Raw genomic sequence first — 16,379 nt, forward strand, 5'->3', positions numbered from 1 at the left:
TTACAATCGCCATTAGTGCCTGTGGCTAAATGAGCCCAGTATGAGTTTTGTCATCAACAACCAGAACTTAGCTCTACAGTCTTCATCACGTTCTGATTGACTCTTAGGGCAGCAGTCTAGCTAGGCTGTAAAAGCACTTCAGCTCCAAACATTTAGAAAAATTAAAAATGTCCTAACAGTACAGTAATTATAAGCTTGATAGAAGCATAAAATGTTTAGAGAAATAATTTCAAGTATAGCATAATGCAAATTCTACTATTAAAACTAATGCCAATTTCTAGTTAAACACCGAAGTTAGTTATTTTCATCTTAAATGTTTTGCAGGTTACAATTAAGTATATCTATACTGCTGTAATGGTACGTTCTCTGACATTTAATAACTAATTAAACCATTTCAGGAAGCCAAAATTACCTTGCTACCTATCCCTCCCTTAAATCAACACGTAACAATGACTAATACTTAACGTCTTAAGTATCTCAAAGACTGTTCTTTAAAAATACTTAAGTTTCGCAGAACAGTCTCTCAGATAGTAAAGAGGAGAAATCATTCAATTAACAGTAGCGCTAGACCAAAGCGATCTCTGGAAGGCATCATTGCTCAAGGGGTTATACATCTATCTAACTCATTAAACAGTTCTCAGATGTGCTTCTCTTACAGATGTTACACAATATATGTTTACATTAAGATTTTTTTTTCCTCCTCACCAATATCATCATCAGTTTTATCTGCAGGCTCTTTCTCAAGGCACTCCCGTACAACATCTCGCCCTAGAAGAGGATCTGAAGTTCTGTCAATATCTTCATCCTCCTCTTCTTCTTCATCTTCAGAGTCTACAGGTGCTTCTGGAAGACCTGTTAAATCAACATCTCCCATCTCGCTTTCCGTAGCCTACAAAGAAAACGTCCATCAGACAAAGAGTTCAGCGTCCTCAGTTTAATGATTTATGGTCTTAGGTAGCTAATACAACAAAAGAAATTCTGTGACCAACAATTCAAACTAAAAATTGTAAAAACTGTAATTTCTGAACACTACAAGAAACATGTTAGGCTGAAATCTACAGTTACAAGACAGCACAACTACATACCATTGGCATAAAGCAACATCACGCTACCGGCACTACGATCACAAGTTCCGAAAGCAAAATTAACATAATGAGACATTTGTTCTCTGTCTTTACTTACATCCCTCTCCACCTCCAATGACAGGCAATATAAACCCCTCAACATTAACCATGTGATACAGGAAAAAACAAAGCAGATTGAGCGGCTAAAATAAAAGGGATTTGACCTTATTTTCAATTTTGGTATTATAACATGTATTTGAATCCTGGCATAGAGCAACTACATCAGGTGGAGTGTATCAGCTGGGGGGGCTGGGGGGGATAAGGATGACTATCCTTCTAATCTGGCTGATTCTCAATTTACAGCATTTACTCCTTCTTGTGAATTCATGTAAACAAAATTGTTTTCCACGATTTGAGAGTCTGTATTATTAATGAAGTAACAATATAAGTCAATAATACCACTGGTTACCCAATGCCTGTAGACACATTTCTACTGCCATCAATAGATGGCAATATAGACACCACACTGAGCAGATCCATGAAGCAGCGGTGAAAGAGAATGCAATGCTGGCAACAAAAGCCAGGATCGCATAGGAATTATGTGAAATAATGCCTTATGTAAAGTTTAAATGATGTTATTGCATGAAAATAACTTTCCAAACAGATGAAAGGCAAAAAAAAAAAATAGTTTCAAATTTTCATTTTCCGCAGAGTAGTTGCTCACTTTTTTTAACTTTAAGCCAGCTTGTAAATCATTTTTCTGTTTAAATTCAAAAATTTGAACAAGATATGTCATTGAGAAGTAGAAGGCAATTATACAGACTTGCAGAAAACTGAGTTTGTTTTGTTGTTTTTTTTAAGCGAACCCATTTACAATATTCACTTTCACTTTAAAATAAATCCTTGAGATTTTACAAAAACGCTGAACAAACACCTCAAATACTCTGCATGCTCACAATACCTCCTGTCCAACCCAACTCTGAACACTTCCAGTGACGGACAGCACTTCTGTGGGCAGCCTGTTCCAGTGCCTTGCTACCCAAAAAGGAAGAATTTTGTAAAAAAATTCTTCATTTTATCTAAGCTAAATGTACCCTTTTTCAATTTGAAATGGTTGCCCCTTGTCCAGTCACTACAGGCCCTGGTAAAAAGTCCTTCTTATAAGGCCCCTTTAAGTACTGGCAGGCTGCAATAAGGTCTTCCCGGAGCCTTATTCCCTTTTCTCCAGTCGCTGGGGGCTCACCTTACTCCCATCACTTCTTAAGTGAGACCAGAGTCCCTCGGCAGCTGCATCAGCCACCCCCTTGGGACCCCGGGACGCATTCATTGGGTCCCACACACTTATCTACATTTGGGTTCCTCAGGAGGTCTCAAACCTCATCTTCTCCTACCACGGGAAGGACTTTGTTCCACTAGTCCCTGTCCTGGGGTTGGGAAGAGCAACTACCAGTGAAAACCAAGACAGCAACAAAAATCATTGCATGTCTCAGCTTTCTCCATGTCACTAGTCTTTATTTACAGCGGGGAGGGGAATACATTTTCTTTAATCTTCTTTTTCTGAGGAATGTGCCCATAGAAGCCCTAAACCCAGCTCCAGCTGAGCCCTGCCTCTCCTGATCCAGGCAGTGCCCCATATTCCTCCCAGGAGACACATCCCTGGCTCCACTGTATGCATTTCCCTCGCGCGTTTTAGTTTGATGAGGAGGTCCTTGCTCAGCCATACTGGTCTCCTGCCTTCCTTGCCTCATAAAAAACTAACGCTCATTAAGTGATTTAATCACAGCAGACTGCACCGCCTCCCTCCATCTTCCTACACGCTCCACGCTGATGGGCTAACACAAGCCCCAGCACCCCCCCAGATGAGCAGGATTCCCTTCTTTCACTGGGCAGAAAAATACTGGGGTTTAGATATAACCTTGGACCTGTCAGCTTGTCCTCGTTTCAATAATTAGCCGGCAAACCTAATACATAAGGTTTAAATGATTTCACATAAATATTTCTTTCAGAGGAGAGTAACAATATATATAGGGTTAAACCTGTTTTACATTACATCACTTTACTGGCTTATGTAGCTCACATTAACAGTTTTGGAATTAAGCCCAAGTGCAAATTGTGCTTGGAGAGTCTCAGCAACACATGATCCGTACAGCATTTTCTTCAAGGACTTTTCAAGCATTTCTTCATCTAAATAGCCACAATTTAGATCAACTTCTCCAGGCACAGTAAGACAGACTACAGTACTAATTCCCACTTTGATAGCTTCAAGCTGAGCTAACAGAACTGAGGCTACAGGTTCTACAGAAAACAGATTCTTTAAAGTTTTCACTGTATATCCTATAGAGAGACATAACTAAATGTTCTTTTTTCTTGATAAGTCAGTTATAATTTGATCAAGCTATGAAGTAAGAGATGGTCCTCAAACTGTTTCAAAGATTACGTGCAGAAGGCTGCCAAAACGCTGGCAGGTCAGGCAGTGCTGGAAGGAACAGGAAGGATTTTGCTCATAAAGCTGTCTGCAGAAGTAGCTGCTCTTCCCAAGCACGATGCCCCAGCTGTTTCCATTATCAAATATCAAAATCATTCTTAACAGAAACATTTATGAACTACTAATTTACAAAATGAAACCAGAAGCTGCAATCCTCAAATCCTACACAAATATGGATTTCCAGCATTGGGTCTATAGAGCAAGAATATCTGTTGAGAAGGTAGCAGGAGCAGACTCAAATGGCATGTCACACAGATCATCCGGGAAGTTAGCACCCGATTACTGCCAAAATGTTTGTTTGCTATTTTAAAATCGTACTATTATTACTCTACATATAGCACTGCAAATTTTGCCAAGTAACATGTTTTAGCTATGTGTGCCAAATGTTGATCATGGAGATCTCCTGTGCACTGACCTAGGCTTTGGAAGCCGAAGACGTAAGAACTAGCCCTTGCAAGGTTTTGGTGATAATAATACAGATTCCACTAGAATGTGTGCCAGAAACATATGCCGACAGAAATAAAAGACAACTATTAAATATGCCTCACGGAAAAGGTTTCCTGCGCCATAACTCCATATGATAACGGGGGTGCTGGTGGACAAGGAGCTCAGCATGACCGGGCACCGTGCGCCCGCAGCCCAGCGAGGCACCCACCCGGGGCTGCATCCCCAGCAGCGTGGCCAGCGGGCGAGGGGGGGATTCGCCCCCTCTGCTCCGCTCTGCTGAGACGCCCCTGCAGCGCTGCGTCCAGCTCGGGGGCTCCAGCATAGGCAGGACACGGACCTGCTGAAGCAAGGCTTTTTCCCCCTCACACATGTCAGTTCTGTCAGGGGAAAAATGTGCAAGCCTTCTTTCAGAAATGATAGGGAAAAAAAAAAAAAGCAAAAAAACCCAGAAAGGCCCATTCCCTGATGTGTATTTTATAGATAATCTATTTTAATATCAAAACCTTAACCACAACTGGAATTATTGCTGGGCAATAACGTTGCTGTCCACAAATAGTTTATAATGACAAAGTGATAAATGAAAGATGGGGGGCCGTGAAAAATAGAGAAAAACTTCAAGCACATCACTGGCAGAACTAAACAGATAAGAAAAAATAGGCGCAAATTGTTTGGCCACTAAGAGAACAGCATTGCAAGCTGTTGATACAGGCAACTCATTTATTATAGAAGTGAGATCCTACCCACCTACATCTAGAGATATGATCTGGATTACTTATGTTATCCTGGCTGGCCGCCTTAAAGCCTGTCCTGTGAAAGATGTTTTCACTCTGTAATACCTGCCGAATTATCCGTCCCTGAGGACACCTACCACAGGTCAAAGCAGCTCTATAATCCCTCATTTCAACCTCTGCATACATAACCATGCAGCTTCCCCTACTTGTGTCTAAACATCGTAGATCTGAACAACAACTTGTTTTAAAAATTGTAGAGAATAACTTTTTTTTCCTATGTTTAAAAAAAAAAAAAAACCAAAACACAAAAGAAAGGGTCTACAGCCTGACAGAAAAATAACTGCTCTGCAGTATTCCAAGCAAGCTGGACTTTGCAATACATACATTTAGAAATTTTACCACAAAAATACTAAAAGCTCCAACAGGGAGCAGTAACAGTATGTGAGAAGGGAGAAAAATATCTTCATAAATGTATTTTCGCAAGTTTCTGCGACTAACTGAGGATTTAATACAATGTGTTCGACAGCAGTGCTTACAGGCAGGACTCCTTTGCTGCTGATCTCACTTGAAGCTTTATGTTCATCGTTTCCTGTTTAACATCCTAGACTGAGGCAGCTGGAACAAGTGAAACCTCATTTCAACACTATCGATTAATATAGTGTACACGGATGAACACAAACCCTTTCCAAATCCTAATAAATATTTGTTTTGTTCTTTGGTCCTACCATTCTAACCATATTTTCCTATTCTGGAATTATGTTTGCACTACTTGCTGTAAAAATTAATGTTAAGATACCATTAATTCAAAAGGTTATTTCAAGGCTACATTAATCAAAGTTATTCAAAAATGCTTTCCTCTGCTGACATTAATGATACTCCTAGAGAGTTTGGCATGCTATAGATACAAAGCTGACTGCAAATCCAAAAGCAAAGCATCATTTTTCAAATACTTCATGAAAAGCTGTATATTAATGTACCAAAAATGCTTTCAGCTACTGAGCCAATACCTTATACTCAAAATGTAGGTTTATTGTGTATCAGAGTCTCTCTGCCTTCAAAATATCATGATGAATACTGGGGGTAACACTTCTCTTTTTCTTTCAGATCACAAAATCTGTCTATATTGGTGTCTCACTGCAATATAATGCTATGTTAAACACTGTGCCACGACGTTATTACTATCCATGCACTTCTAACTGCATGACAAACTGGAAGACTTCTCCAAAACCATGATAGCTATCACAGTAAAGCCCATAAAGTATCCAGCATCTTTTAGCAGGTTACTGTTTGCACATTATGCCTGCAAGAACAAGATACAAAAAATCCACTAAAAAATAAGAAAGGGGGATGGAATGTAAACCCACAACAGACAGTGGGTTGTTGGGGTTTGTTCCCCTCTCATGCCATGCCTGTTACACATCTTACCTTAACCCACAGTTTATCAAACGCTTGATTGCCCAACGTTATCTGTCAGGATTAATGACCCTGTAGCTATGATTGTACATTGCTGTAGTGTTATCTTTGAAGATCTCACATGAGTCTAACAGTGGTGACCTGCCTCAGACATCACCCCAGCTGGCCAAATGTTCTTAGCAAAATTTACAGATGTGCATGTTCCCTTCAGGATGCAAAAAACACATGGGCTAATGTCACTGAAAGGGAGATTCCTACCCGAGAGATTCTCACACTCTTAAAAATCAATAGCAAACCTGCAGTCATTTTCACATTAATAAATTAAAAATTCTGTAGGGTACAAAAAAAAAAAAAAAAAAAAAACAAAAAAAAAAAAAAAAAAACAAAAAAAAAAAAAAAAAAACCCACACCACACAGTTCACCACTGTTTATTTGCCACAGTGCATATAAACATGCTGCTCCATTATTTATATAATTTTTATTTAGCAATTACACTCTTTGGCATTTTCTGAAGAGTAGACATAAGCAAATGCAGTTAAACACACATAACAGACTATTCACTCATTACTAGAACATTTTTCGTTATCAATAATATATTTTAAGTGCTTTTCACTTAGAGCAACCTTTCCAGACTACTCAGGTAGACAAGCAGGCTGACGATGGTCAGGAAAACTGTCTGTCAGCATCCTCATACCTTGGAATGCTAAGATACAATACACAGACAAGTTCTGGTGACTCTGACTAAACCAATTCTGTTGACTCAGAAAATAAATTAAAAAAAAAAAAAAAAAAATCAGATACAAAACGTCTTCCAGCACTGCCTGTCAGAAATCAGAGAATTCACAGAACATTTCTTTCGAAAAGACTCTCTCAGGCATGCAAGCTACTCCTGACCTAGCTGGCAGCAAGCAGATCTAAAGTAGTAAGGTAACATATTAAATAGGACAAAAATGCAGAGACACACTTAAAAGTTCTAAAAGGATTTTTGCTTTTAATGCTTTAAAGTTACCTAGCAATACTTTGCTGTGAATAGATATATACCACTAACTTGTTTCCAGTATAGAAATTGTACCCAGTCAGTAGCAGAGGAAAGGGAACATGTCTAAAATCAAGTTACAATACGTAGTGCTCAACAGTTGCTAGTGGTCAGATTTCAACTCTAAAGTGGAAAAGCTGTGAAATTACCAATGAACACAAACCCAAGATGAGCATCCTCATCAACCAGAACAACAACAACAAAAAAAAGGCACAAAAAAACCCCAACAAAACCCCCATGGACTAGCACTGCAATGTGACATGAGACAGGTAACTTATGAAGTATATTATCTGTAAACACATGAAAGCTATCTCTGGATTTCAGACAACTTCTATTCTCAGCAAGCAACACTAGAATTTCCACAGTCAATTAGTGCAGAGAGTGTGTTTATTACCATGCTTTTGTTTGCAGAACAGAACATCTGTTATTAACAATAAATACAAATAATCAAGGAAGGTATTTGAAACACAAGACTGATTTCATGAAATCTGTTCCACTTTAGAAAGAAGGAAAATGATCCCATAAATCATCAAATGTGGTTTTTAAAAGCCACAGCACACTTGTTGGTACATAAAGATGTAAAAAGCAACAAGAGCAGCTTTACAAGAAGTTTGTTCCACTTCTGTGTGGCTGTGGAGGCAGCAAGTCACACGAGCAACACAGGGATATGCAGAAGCATCAAAAGGGCAAGTCCTGGATAAGGGGCAACTGTTTGTGGCATGTTTAACATCAAGGAAGGAAAAAATAAGAAACAAATGCAATTTTACCTGATAAATATCAGACAGGCTGCTACTCCCAGAATCACTTGCGATGCTACATCCCGACTGGCTTGAAGGGACATGAGTCACCTGAGGATGAGGATTGTCGGTAAGATGCATCTTGGTAAGGTCAGCTGGAAGCTGTGAACAAAATGGATTTAGGGAAGGTAAGAAAAAGAAAAGAAAACAGGCTGTGTAAGTCTGACCTGAAGACATATTCATAAAGTTATTCATAAAACTTGTTACACGTTTGAATATCCATCTGTAAGTTGACACACATTTCGAGAAAAAGCTAATTTAGACTAAGCTTGCCCAATCACACTTCAGATTCTGTATGACTGATAAAAAAATGATACACCTCTCTATAAAGCAAAGGTCCAGCCTCTTTACAGCTAATGGATACACACCAACAAGATTAAGAGCAAATAAGATGACAAATAGATGATGCCAGCCAAATAGCCTACAGTCTTAAACATTAGCTTCTGTTGCAATCCAATATGATGCAGGATTCCTGCTCCTAAATTCAATTAATGCCTTAGTTCAAGAATAACCTTTAGAAAACATCAATATAGAACAAAAAGTAACATAAGGTTTGGTCCATAAAGTACTTTGAATCTTAAGAAAATGAGTACATTGGAAGAATACTATGCATTTTTGGTACGTGTATGTACAATAGCACTTTTATTTTATAAATTGATCTGTAAATGAACACATGTATATAGCCTACAAACATGTTCTTTTTACTAAAAAATTAAAAATTAGTAGTAGGCTTTTGAAGAATCAGAACCACATGGAATACTATCAAATACCCAGTCCTTTAATTTAGCTGCTCGTTTATTTTCTGCCACATATATTCCTAGTATTTTTTAAATTTACAGTCAACTATACGAAAAGAATGTTGTATTAGAGAATCATAGATTCTATGGTAAAAATTTATATACTTCTACCATTTACAAATTATGACAGTTGTATACTATTTCTTTTTAAAAAAATTCTGACGCAGAAAGAAAAGTCCAAAACTGCTGACAGCGTTATTGTGATCAAAATGGAAAAGTCTCTTCTGTAAAACAAAGTTCCACAGAGTCATATCAGCCACTAGATATTCAGTCCTATGAATTAAAAGATAGTATTGTACAAATGCTGTTGACCCAGTATCAACTTCATAAATACTGACTAAACTTTGGAATCATGTCTTCATGTCCATTTTTTTAAGAGCACACAAGAGAAGCACTTTACCAAGCACCAGGCCACAATTTTCTGAAAGCCTAAGTGGCACCGTAGGTCCCTCCAAACATTTCCCACTCCCCCACAAAAGAAAAAAAAAATTGAGGGCACCTCTGACAAACATAAGAATTTTGATTATCAAAATTATTATGAGGAACATGGGGGATGTTGTGCCATCTGTAATTCCCAATGATATTCCTGGCAATTGCTACTCAAACCTGACTACCCTAAGGGCTCTAGAAACCAGCACAGATCATTACTTGCAAAGTAACTATTTTTCGCTATTGTAATAATTATATTATTCTAGCTTTGTATGCATTTCACTGACAAAAAAATTGTAAAGCAGACAACCTGTAAGTTAGTATCTGTGTTCACATGTACTCAAAGAAGGAGAAAGTTTGAGAAGTAGAAGATTGCTAAGCTCTCACACAAACTCCCATAAAAAAAAAATCCACACAGCTAGTATAAAATAGTGAACCTGACCCAAACACAAAGGAAATACAACACTTTGAAGCCTATGTTTAGCCACCAAAAAAAGTTGTATGGGCTAAAAAAAAAAAATATAATCTATTTTCAGGATTTGAGAACAGCAAAAAGGTCAAACCACTCAGCTGACAAAATTCAATCCAGCAGCCAAAAGGTACACTCGCCCTCTGTCAGCCCAGGCGGTAAGAGCTGACGTAGACAGAGACGTGACCTCTTCAACAACAACAACGTCTAAAAGCAAAGTAGGAAAGCTAAGGTTTAACTTAAGGTTAACTTAAACTTAAGGTTTAAGTAACTAAGTGATTACTTTTCCAATCCAAATGAGTATGTCTGCAGTACACTTTCTAATGCCACATGCAGAAAAGCACGATCCGTGTACCACTGGTAATGGACACAAGGCAGAAAGCATTGCACTGTCTTCTCTAACACCTGCGGAGATCTGGACATTAGCTAAGCCACCGATATTTCAACGATGACAACCACGGTGCTGATGAAGGTTGTTCCTCTGGCTTTCCCCATCTCCTGCCTTCGTTAGAGCATGCAGCAGCAGCCAGGGCAGCGGGAGCAGGCTGTGCCGCAGGGTGACACTGCTCCTCTGCTCCCTGGCGTTTCACACGTCAGCCAGCTCCTCTGCAAGCACACCGCAATGCTATCGTCCACGCGAAAAGAAAGGCACGTACGAGCAAGGTCAGCGCATCATTTGTCAGGGAGGACGACATCCAGCAGCACCCCCGTACTTGCTAGCAAATTACTAGGCAGGGCTGCTGGCAGTCACTGATACACTGAAGGTCAGTGTAACTGAAAAATCCACGAGTTTTAGTAAATTATGAAACAAATCAACCCATAAAGATTTATTACCCCTAGCTTAACAAGACCACAGTTTTGCTGCAGACTCCTCAGCCTGTCCCCATCTTTATAACCTCCTTATTGCAACAACCAGCTCCAAGTTCAGCTTCAATCTGATTTCTTTCCATCCGTGAGCAAGTCCCATGCTAACTGTGATAATACAGACACAAGGAAATCTAATTTAAGCTCCCTGCTATCCAGACTCATAATGATTTGCAAACTTTCAAAACAACTCCAAGAAAAGAATGAGCAAGACCACAAGCAGAATCAATTCTGCGGGATTTCCAAGGAGAACAAGGGCAGGAGACTGCTCCCTCTACCAAAATGGGTGCTATTGAAGCCCATTCACCAAACCACAAACACACAGAAACACACTGCCATACACAATTTGTCTTCTGTAATTTAGTTTAGATTTTAAGATTCTTGTGACAAACGCTGTTTTGTATACCTAGGTTGAGAAGTACTGCTGTAACGAGACGTGGCTCTCATAATAAAAAAGTTGTGTATGTACTGTGTATGCCATTTTCACAAATAGACATTGAACACCAACTCGAAATACTCCTTTGGGAAGGCTGGTGGTGTTTCTAATAAGCTCATTAATCACTTACAACTGATCTTCATTCCCCCTGCCAGCACTCCCCTTCATTTCCATCACCTATAAAGCACATGGGCATGTACGATGCTCCGGCTGGACTGCGCAATATATTCTTGTAAAAGACATTTAATGCAGGTTAGATGCAAGGAAACACTGCAGCATTTCTTTAAATTTGAGAGAGAGATAAGGTTTATTTGAGACAAGTGACCTTTAAAGTGCTGCTTGCCACTTGACTCAATCTCCCAAAATAAATCACAGCTTCTGTCTTTTGTATGTCATTTTTATTACCCAAACTGATTGTTCTTTCTTTCAGAGCTCACTAAACAGCAATACATGGGTAGGATGTTCCTGTAACAACCAGACAGCGGACACAGGAAGGACTCACTGGATGTGCTAGCGAAGTTGCTGAAAGCGATGTAAGATTGTCTTAACTTAGTGAGTAACGTTCACTTGTTATTCGACTACAATTTCTTTTGTTGAAAAACTTAGAAACTGTTGTTTCCCAGCACGTCATTTTTCAAGATATGATTGTGATTGTAACAAGTTCAAAATAGCAACGTTCACGTTTGTCTGCCTTAGAGGTTTCAGAGACAGACAGACATACCTGCGTTACCTTCTCGCTAGCTGCGTGCTCCAGCAACCACAGACAGGGAAACCCCAAACATCCACGAAATTCTGATAAACACTCAAGACAGAAATAGACTACTTACTCGCCACTTTAAACCGTAACAATTTCATTTTTTCACATGAAGGGATAAACTGGAATTTGAGTATGAGCGGGTCCAACATGTGGCACAGCCAGTCCCTACATCGGTGCCAGCACATCCCTGTGACTGCCCTTTCCCAACAAAGGGGTATTTAGCACCAAACCCCCGCTGAAATGCCATACCACAGTTCAGAGCTGTACGTGAAAGGAAGTTAAGAAAACAGAAGTTATGGTCTGCACGGCCGCCTCCAGCTCTGCCCTCCCACCGAGTCAGGAAAATACAGTTTGTGATTACACCAAAAAAAATCCAAATCAACATGGAAGTTTTTAAAGAGAGACTGCAAATTGCAGTAGGAAAGGAGGGAAGAAGAAAACCATTAAATCCTTAGGAAGTTCGTCCTAATGGTAGCATTAGTCTTCCTTGCCACACAAACCAGAAGCAACAGCAGCCTGGACTGCTTTTTGTTAAACATGTGAGATTTCTGAAGGTGGAACACAGGGTCCACCCTGTCCTGCTCATCAGAACGCAGCCGAGGCTGGTTTACAAAGAAGCAACACTGGGGAGAGGAGAGGCAAGGGCAGGGGATGCAAGAGTGTAAAAGTTCTGAGTAACAGTTAATAGAAATGACGTAACACAAAACACTCAACTATGCACAGCAACCTTCAAAACACCCAGGAGGTGAAGGCTCCACGAGCTCCATCAGGAGCTTGGCTTTTGCTATTGACTTCATGGATGCAGCCACCCAGCACCAAAGCAAGTGGCAGCAGCACTCCTGCTGCTAGCCCAGAGAAACCCCAAAAATCTCCTCAAACTCCAAACCTGTCCTTCTCCTATAACACAATACAATGCAGAAACTGTCACATCGGAAAAAAAAAGAAACACGAAGAGCATTATACACAAGTGCTATTTGTCCTATCTGAAAGAAAGAACACTCAAGTCTTGCACATGTTGTAGAAGACAAATTGCATCAAGAGACTGATTTATAGGTTTGAGTGGAGAGGCAGAGCTGAAGCAGCAGTTCTGGGAGCAGCCTTGCTGCTCTGAATGACTAGAAGAAGCAGAGGGCCATAAAAACGCAGCAATGGGACACTAAGAGCAATGAAGCGTGGAAGAAAAGAATCCCTGCTTGTATTTGTCCTTGGGCATCCTTGGAAAAAAGGATGGTCCTTGGGAAGAGTGTGGAGAAACCAGTGGATTCAGGGGTAACAAATGAAACCCAGGGAGGTTGCGGTGGGGGGAGACAAAGAATCAAAATGAAGAGGGAGGAACCAGAAGAGGACAGACCCTACAGCATCCACCACTGCCCAAAGGTGTCCCGGGGACCTGCTCAGCAGTGCCCTGCACAACACCAGGGCACATGGATGTGGCCACAGGGCCCCTGGTCTGAACCAGCACAGATGTTCTTTGGTCAGCTAAAATTAGCTGAAGATGAAAGAACCACCAAAAAAATGGTGAGAACTAAGTAATACAGGAAAAAAAAGAAAAAAAGCTATGAACTTCAGTCACGAGCAATTTAACAGCCAGTAAATCTGTCAAGGAAAAAGCTATACCCCCAGTATTCAAAATCTATCAATTTACTAATTAACCATTCAAAATATGCAACACATTTCAATAAATTTTCTTTATTGTAAACCATCTAAATGAGCACAGATTTAAGGAGCAGCACACAGTAAGCTGACAGCAGTAACTCCAGACAACATCTGACAGCAGCAGGTTTGGTGGGCTGAGCTGCTCCCTGGAGCCCAGCTCCCTCTTTCGTTTTCCAACAAGGCATACTTGCAAGGAGTACTTGATTTGGTTATGATCTTTTTTTAACCGGGCAATCAGGACACCATGGTTTAATAAAGAATTACCAACTTCCCAAAACTAGTTTGGTCACAAGGGCAGAGCAATGACATGATGATTTCTCCCAAAGACTGCCGAGGTTTCTGACAGTTCCCTAGCAAGAACCATATGAAGTTTTCCAAATACCAGTGCAAAGTCCTGCACCTGGAAAGGAATAACCAGAGAGCCCAGTACAGGCTGGGACGTGTGTGATGGAGGAGCAACCTTACTGGAGGGAACTGGGGGTCCCAGTGAACAATAAACCAAAATACGAGTCAGCATGCTGCCGCAGCAATAGAGACAAATCAGATCTTGGCCTGCATCTCCAGGGGCTTTACTAGCAGACACGGAGACATTATCGTGCCACACAAAGCTTGTCAGGACATACCCGGAGTCCTGTGTCCAGTTCTGGTCCCTACAAGTCAAAAAGGAGATGGACAGACTAAAGAAGGTCCAAAGGAAGGCCACGAAGATGATCAAAAGGCTGGAGAACCTGGCCCATGAGGAAAGACTGAAAGGAGTTAGGTCTCTTCTCCCTGGAGGAGAGAAGGCTCAGGGGGAGCTCACCACAGTACTGAAGTATTTAAACAGCAGCTGCAGAGGATAGAGGCTCCTTCTTCACAAGGGCAACATGCAAAAGACATGGGGCAATGGGTACAAGTTTCACCAGGAGAGGTTTGGGGTTTTTTGTTTGGTTTAGGTTTGGTTGGGGTTTTTTCTCCTGTGAGAACAACCACTGGGACACCCCTGACCGGGACACCGCAGAGTCCCCATCACTGGAACTTTTCAAGATGTGACTGGACAGGGTGCGAGATAATCTCCACTAGGCTCCCTTTCCAAAAAGGACCATCTCGGTGCCAGCACTCACAACTGACACTGCTGCACAGGTACCAGAACCCCCCTGGCTAGTTGGCATTCTCTGCATCTGATGAGTATCGGAAGTGAATCAACCAGGCAACGTTCAGTTCATTTCCTCTTGGATAATAATATGGCAACATTCTTCAGTTTTATTATTTCAGTATGCTTTCACCACCAAAACTGCCCCAGATTTACCACGGGGCAGCACTGTAGCCTCCCGCACGGTCTCCTCTGTAGCCACAAAACACTCTGCAATGATTACGACTACACACCACTCATTTTCAAGCTACCCAGTGCTGCAGACTGACCTGCATCTCATGATCTCATCTGAAAACACTTGCTCTCCACGACACCCAGTCTGAGGTGCCTGACAACCAGAGATGCCATGCTAGTGGAACTGAACGAGTTTTCCCAACTAACACTAATTTTCTAGATTAATACTTCACATAGCTTTGCGATAGTATTTCTATCTATACCTATGGCAACACATGCTATGTAAGAATCAATTTGCCAACTTTCTCTAAGTCTTGTGTCTGTAATTTTGAAATTAATTGGAGCATAAATTCCAATACACTGTATCTTTCACAAGCTAACAGACCATTTCTACAGGCCCCAGCCGAGTGCGTCTGCAGTGACATTTACTTCCTACAAAAACACCATTTACTCTCAGCAGTGAAGTCACACAGAATACTTGGGAATTAAATTAAAAGCTAATTTTGGTATAACAGATTTTTAAGATCGCACATGCCCTGTACCGCAGAGCAAATTACGTGATCTTCAATGAGATGACCACCAACCAACTCCTTTAGGAAGCACACTAAAACGTATTGTTAGTCTGAAGACAACTTTGCTTTCTGTGTTCCCCAGGAAGGATTTGCTAAAAATTAAGGCTATAGAAAAGTCACTGCAAGAGAGAAAGGCAATCACAGAAGTCATAAGTGAAGTTATGTCATAGGAGGTCTAAACTGAGATTTTGTCTTTCTATTCACTATTCTTTCCAGAGGAATGAATCAGAAGAACCTCTTTTGGCACAAAGACCATGCTCTTCATGCTGTATTGCCTATATGACTTGCTTTTAGATTTGCTGGTATCTCTCCCCCATGGAAAAGCTGCATTTGTGCCTTTGTGCCACAAGTTTTGAAAATAAATATCGGTGTTTCCTGGTCCAGTTTGGCTAACTGAAAAACAAATGCTGAAAAAGCATAGACAATATGAATTTGCAAAGTAGTCTTGACAGATGGACCAAGATCTATGAATTATCTTTTTCTATGTGTAGAAGCTTCACCATATTGTTTCAACCAGTGATAAACAGCATGTTTATTAAACATACTCAGAAACATCCTGCAATGAGGGCAGTGGTCAAAGGACTCATCATCAGAAACCAAATCACTGAAGTACTAAAGGAAGCACAGTCTGCATCATTCTCCTGGTGTACAATGTCCATTATAAATTCAAATTAATGGAAAGAAAATGGGCAATAAGGAAGCAAAAGTTTTGTTCAGTTCTTTTTTTTGATACTCCTTGCTTTTCCCCAGCTAGGTCCCCGTATGGATGTTTACAACCGATCGATCTAGTCTGGACACAGCAGAAGCATCAACCTCCAAGGGAACAGCCTGTCCTTTTATAGGCTGTGTAAGCAACTTTTCTGTCCTTGGTTTTACAGATTGTCAGTAACCTCCTTCTTTATTTGCTTTTCTGAAGTTCCTTGAAATGTTGCCAGCAAGAGTAAAGTTCAAAAACAACCCAGGGGTGTACTCCCCTGAAAGACCCGAGGAGAAGCGTGGCACACCCCCACAGTGGTGGTGCACACCTACATCTGCTGTGTACAACACATGCACTGCTACACCGACCCAACCAGCTCACCACTAAACCCAGCTCTCAAACTCCAAGCCCAACAATCCCAAT

General features: G+C 40.6%; 1 protein-coding gene across 6 annotated transcripts in view; it reads right to left on the bottom strand.

Annotated features, from left to right (window-relative positions):
* The window catches only part of RAPGEF6 (Rap guanine nucleotide exchange factor 6), a 132,902-nt gene that overhangs the window by 44,828 nt on the left and 71,695 nt on the right, over positions 1-16,379 (bottom strand). For all 6 annotated transcript variants that reach the window (XM_056348756.1, XM_056348754.1, XM_056348755.1 and 3 more), the window contains exons 7-8: positions 7,944-8,075; positions 706-889 (exon numbers count right to left, since the gene is read on the bottom strand). In XM_056348756.1, coding sequence (XP_056204731.1) covers positions 706-889; positions 7,944-8,075 — 316 coding nt within the window. The remainder of the gene's footprint in view (positions 1-705; positions 890-7,943; positions 8,076-16,379) is intronic.

The sequence above is a fragment of the Falco biarmicus genome, chromosome 8 (assembly GCF_023638135.1).
Source record: "Falco biarmicus isolate bFalBia1 chromosome 8, bFalBia1.pri, whole genome shotgun sequence".
NCBI lineage: Eukaryota > Metazoa > Chordata > Aves > Falconiformes > Falconidae > Falco > Falco biarmicus.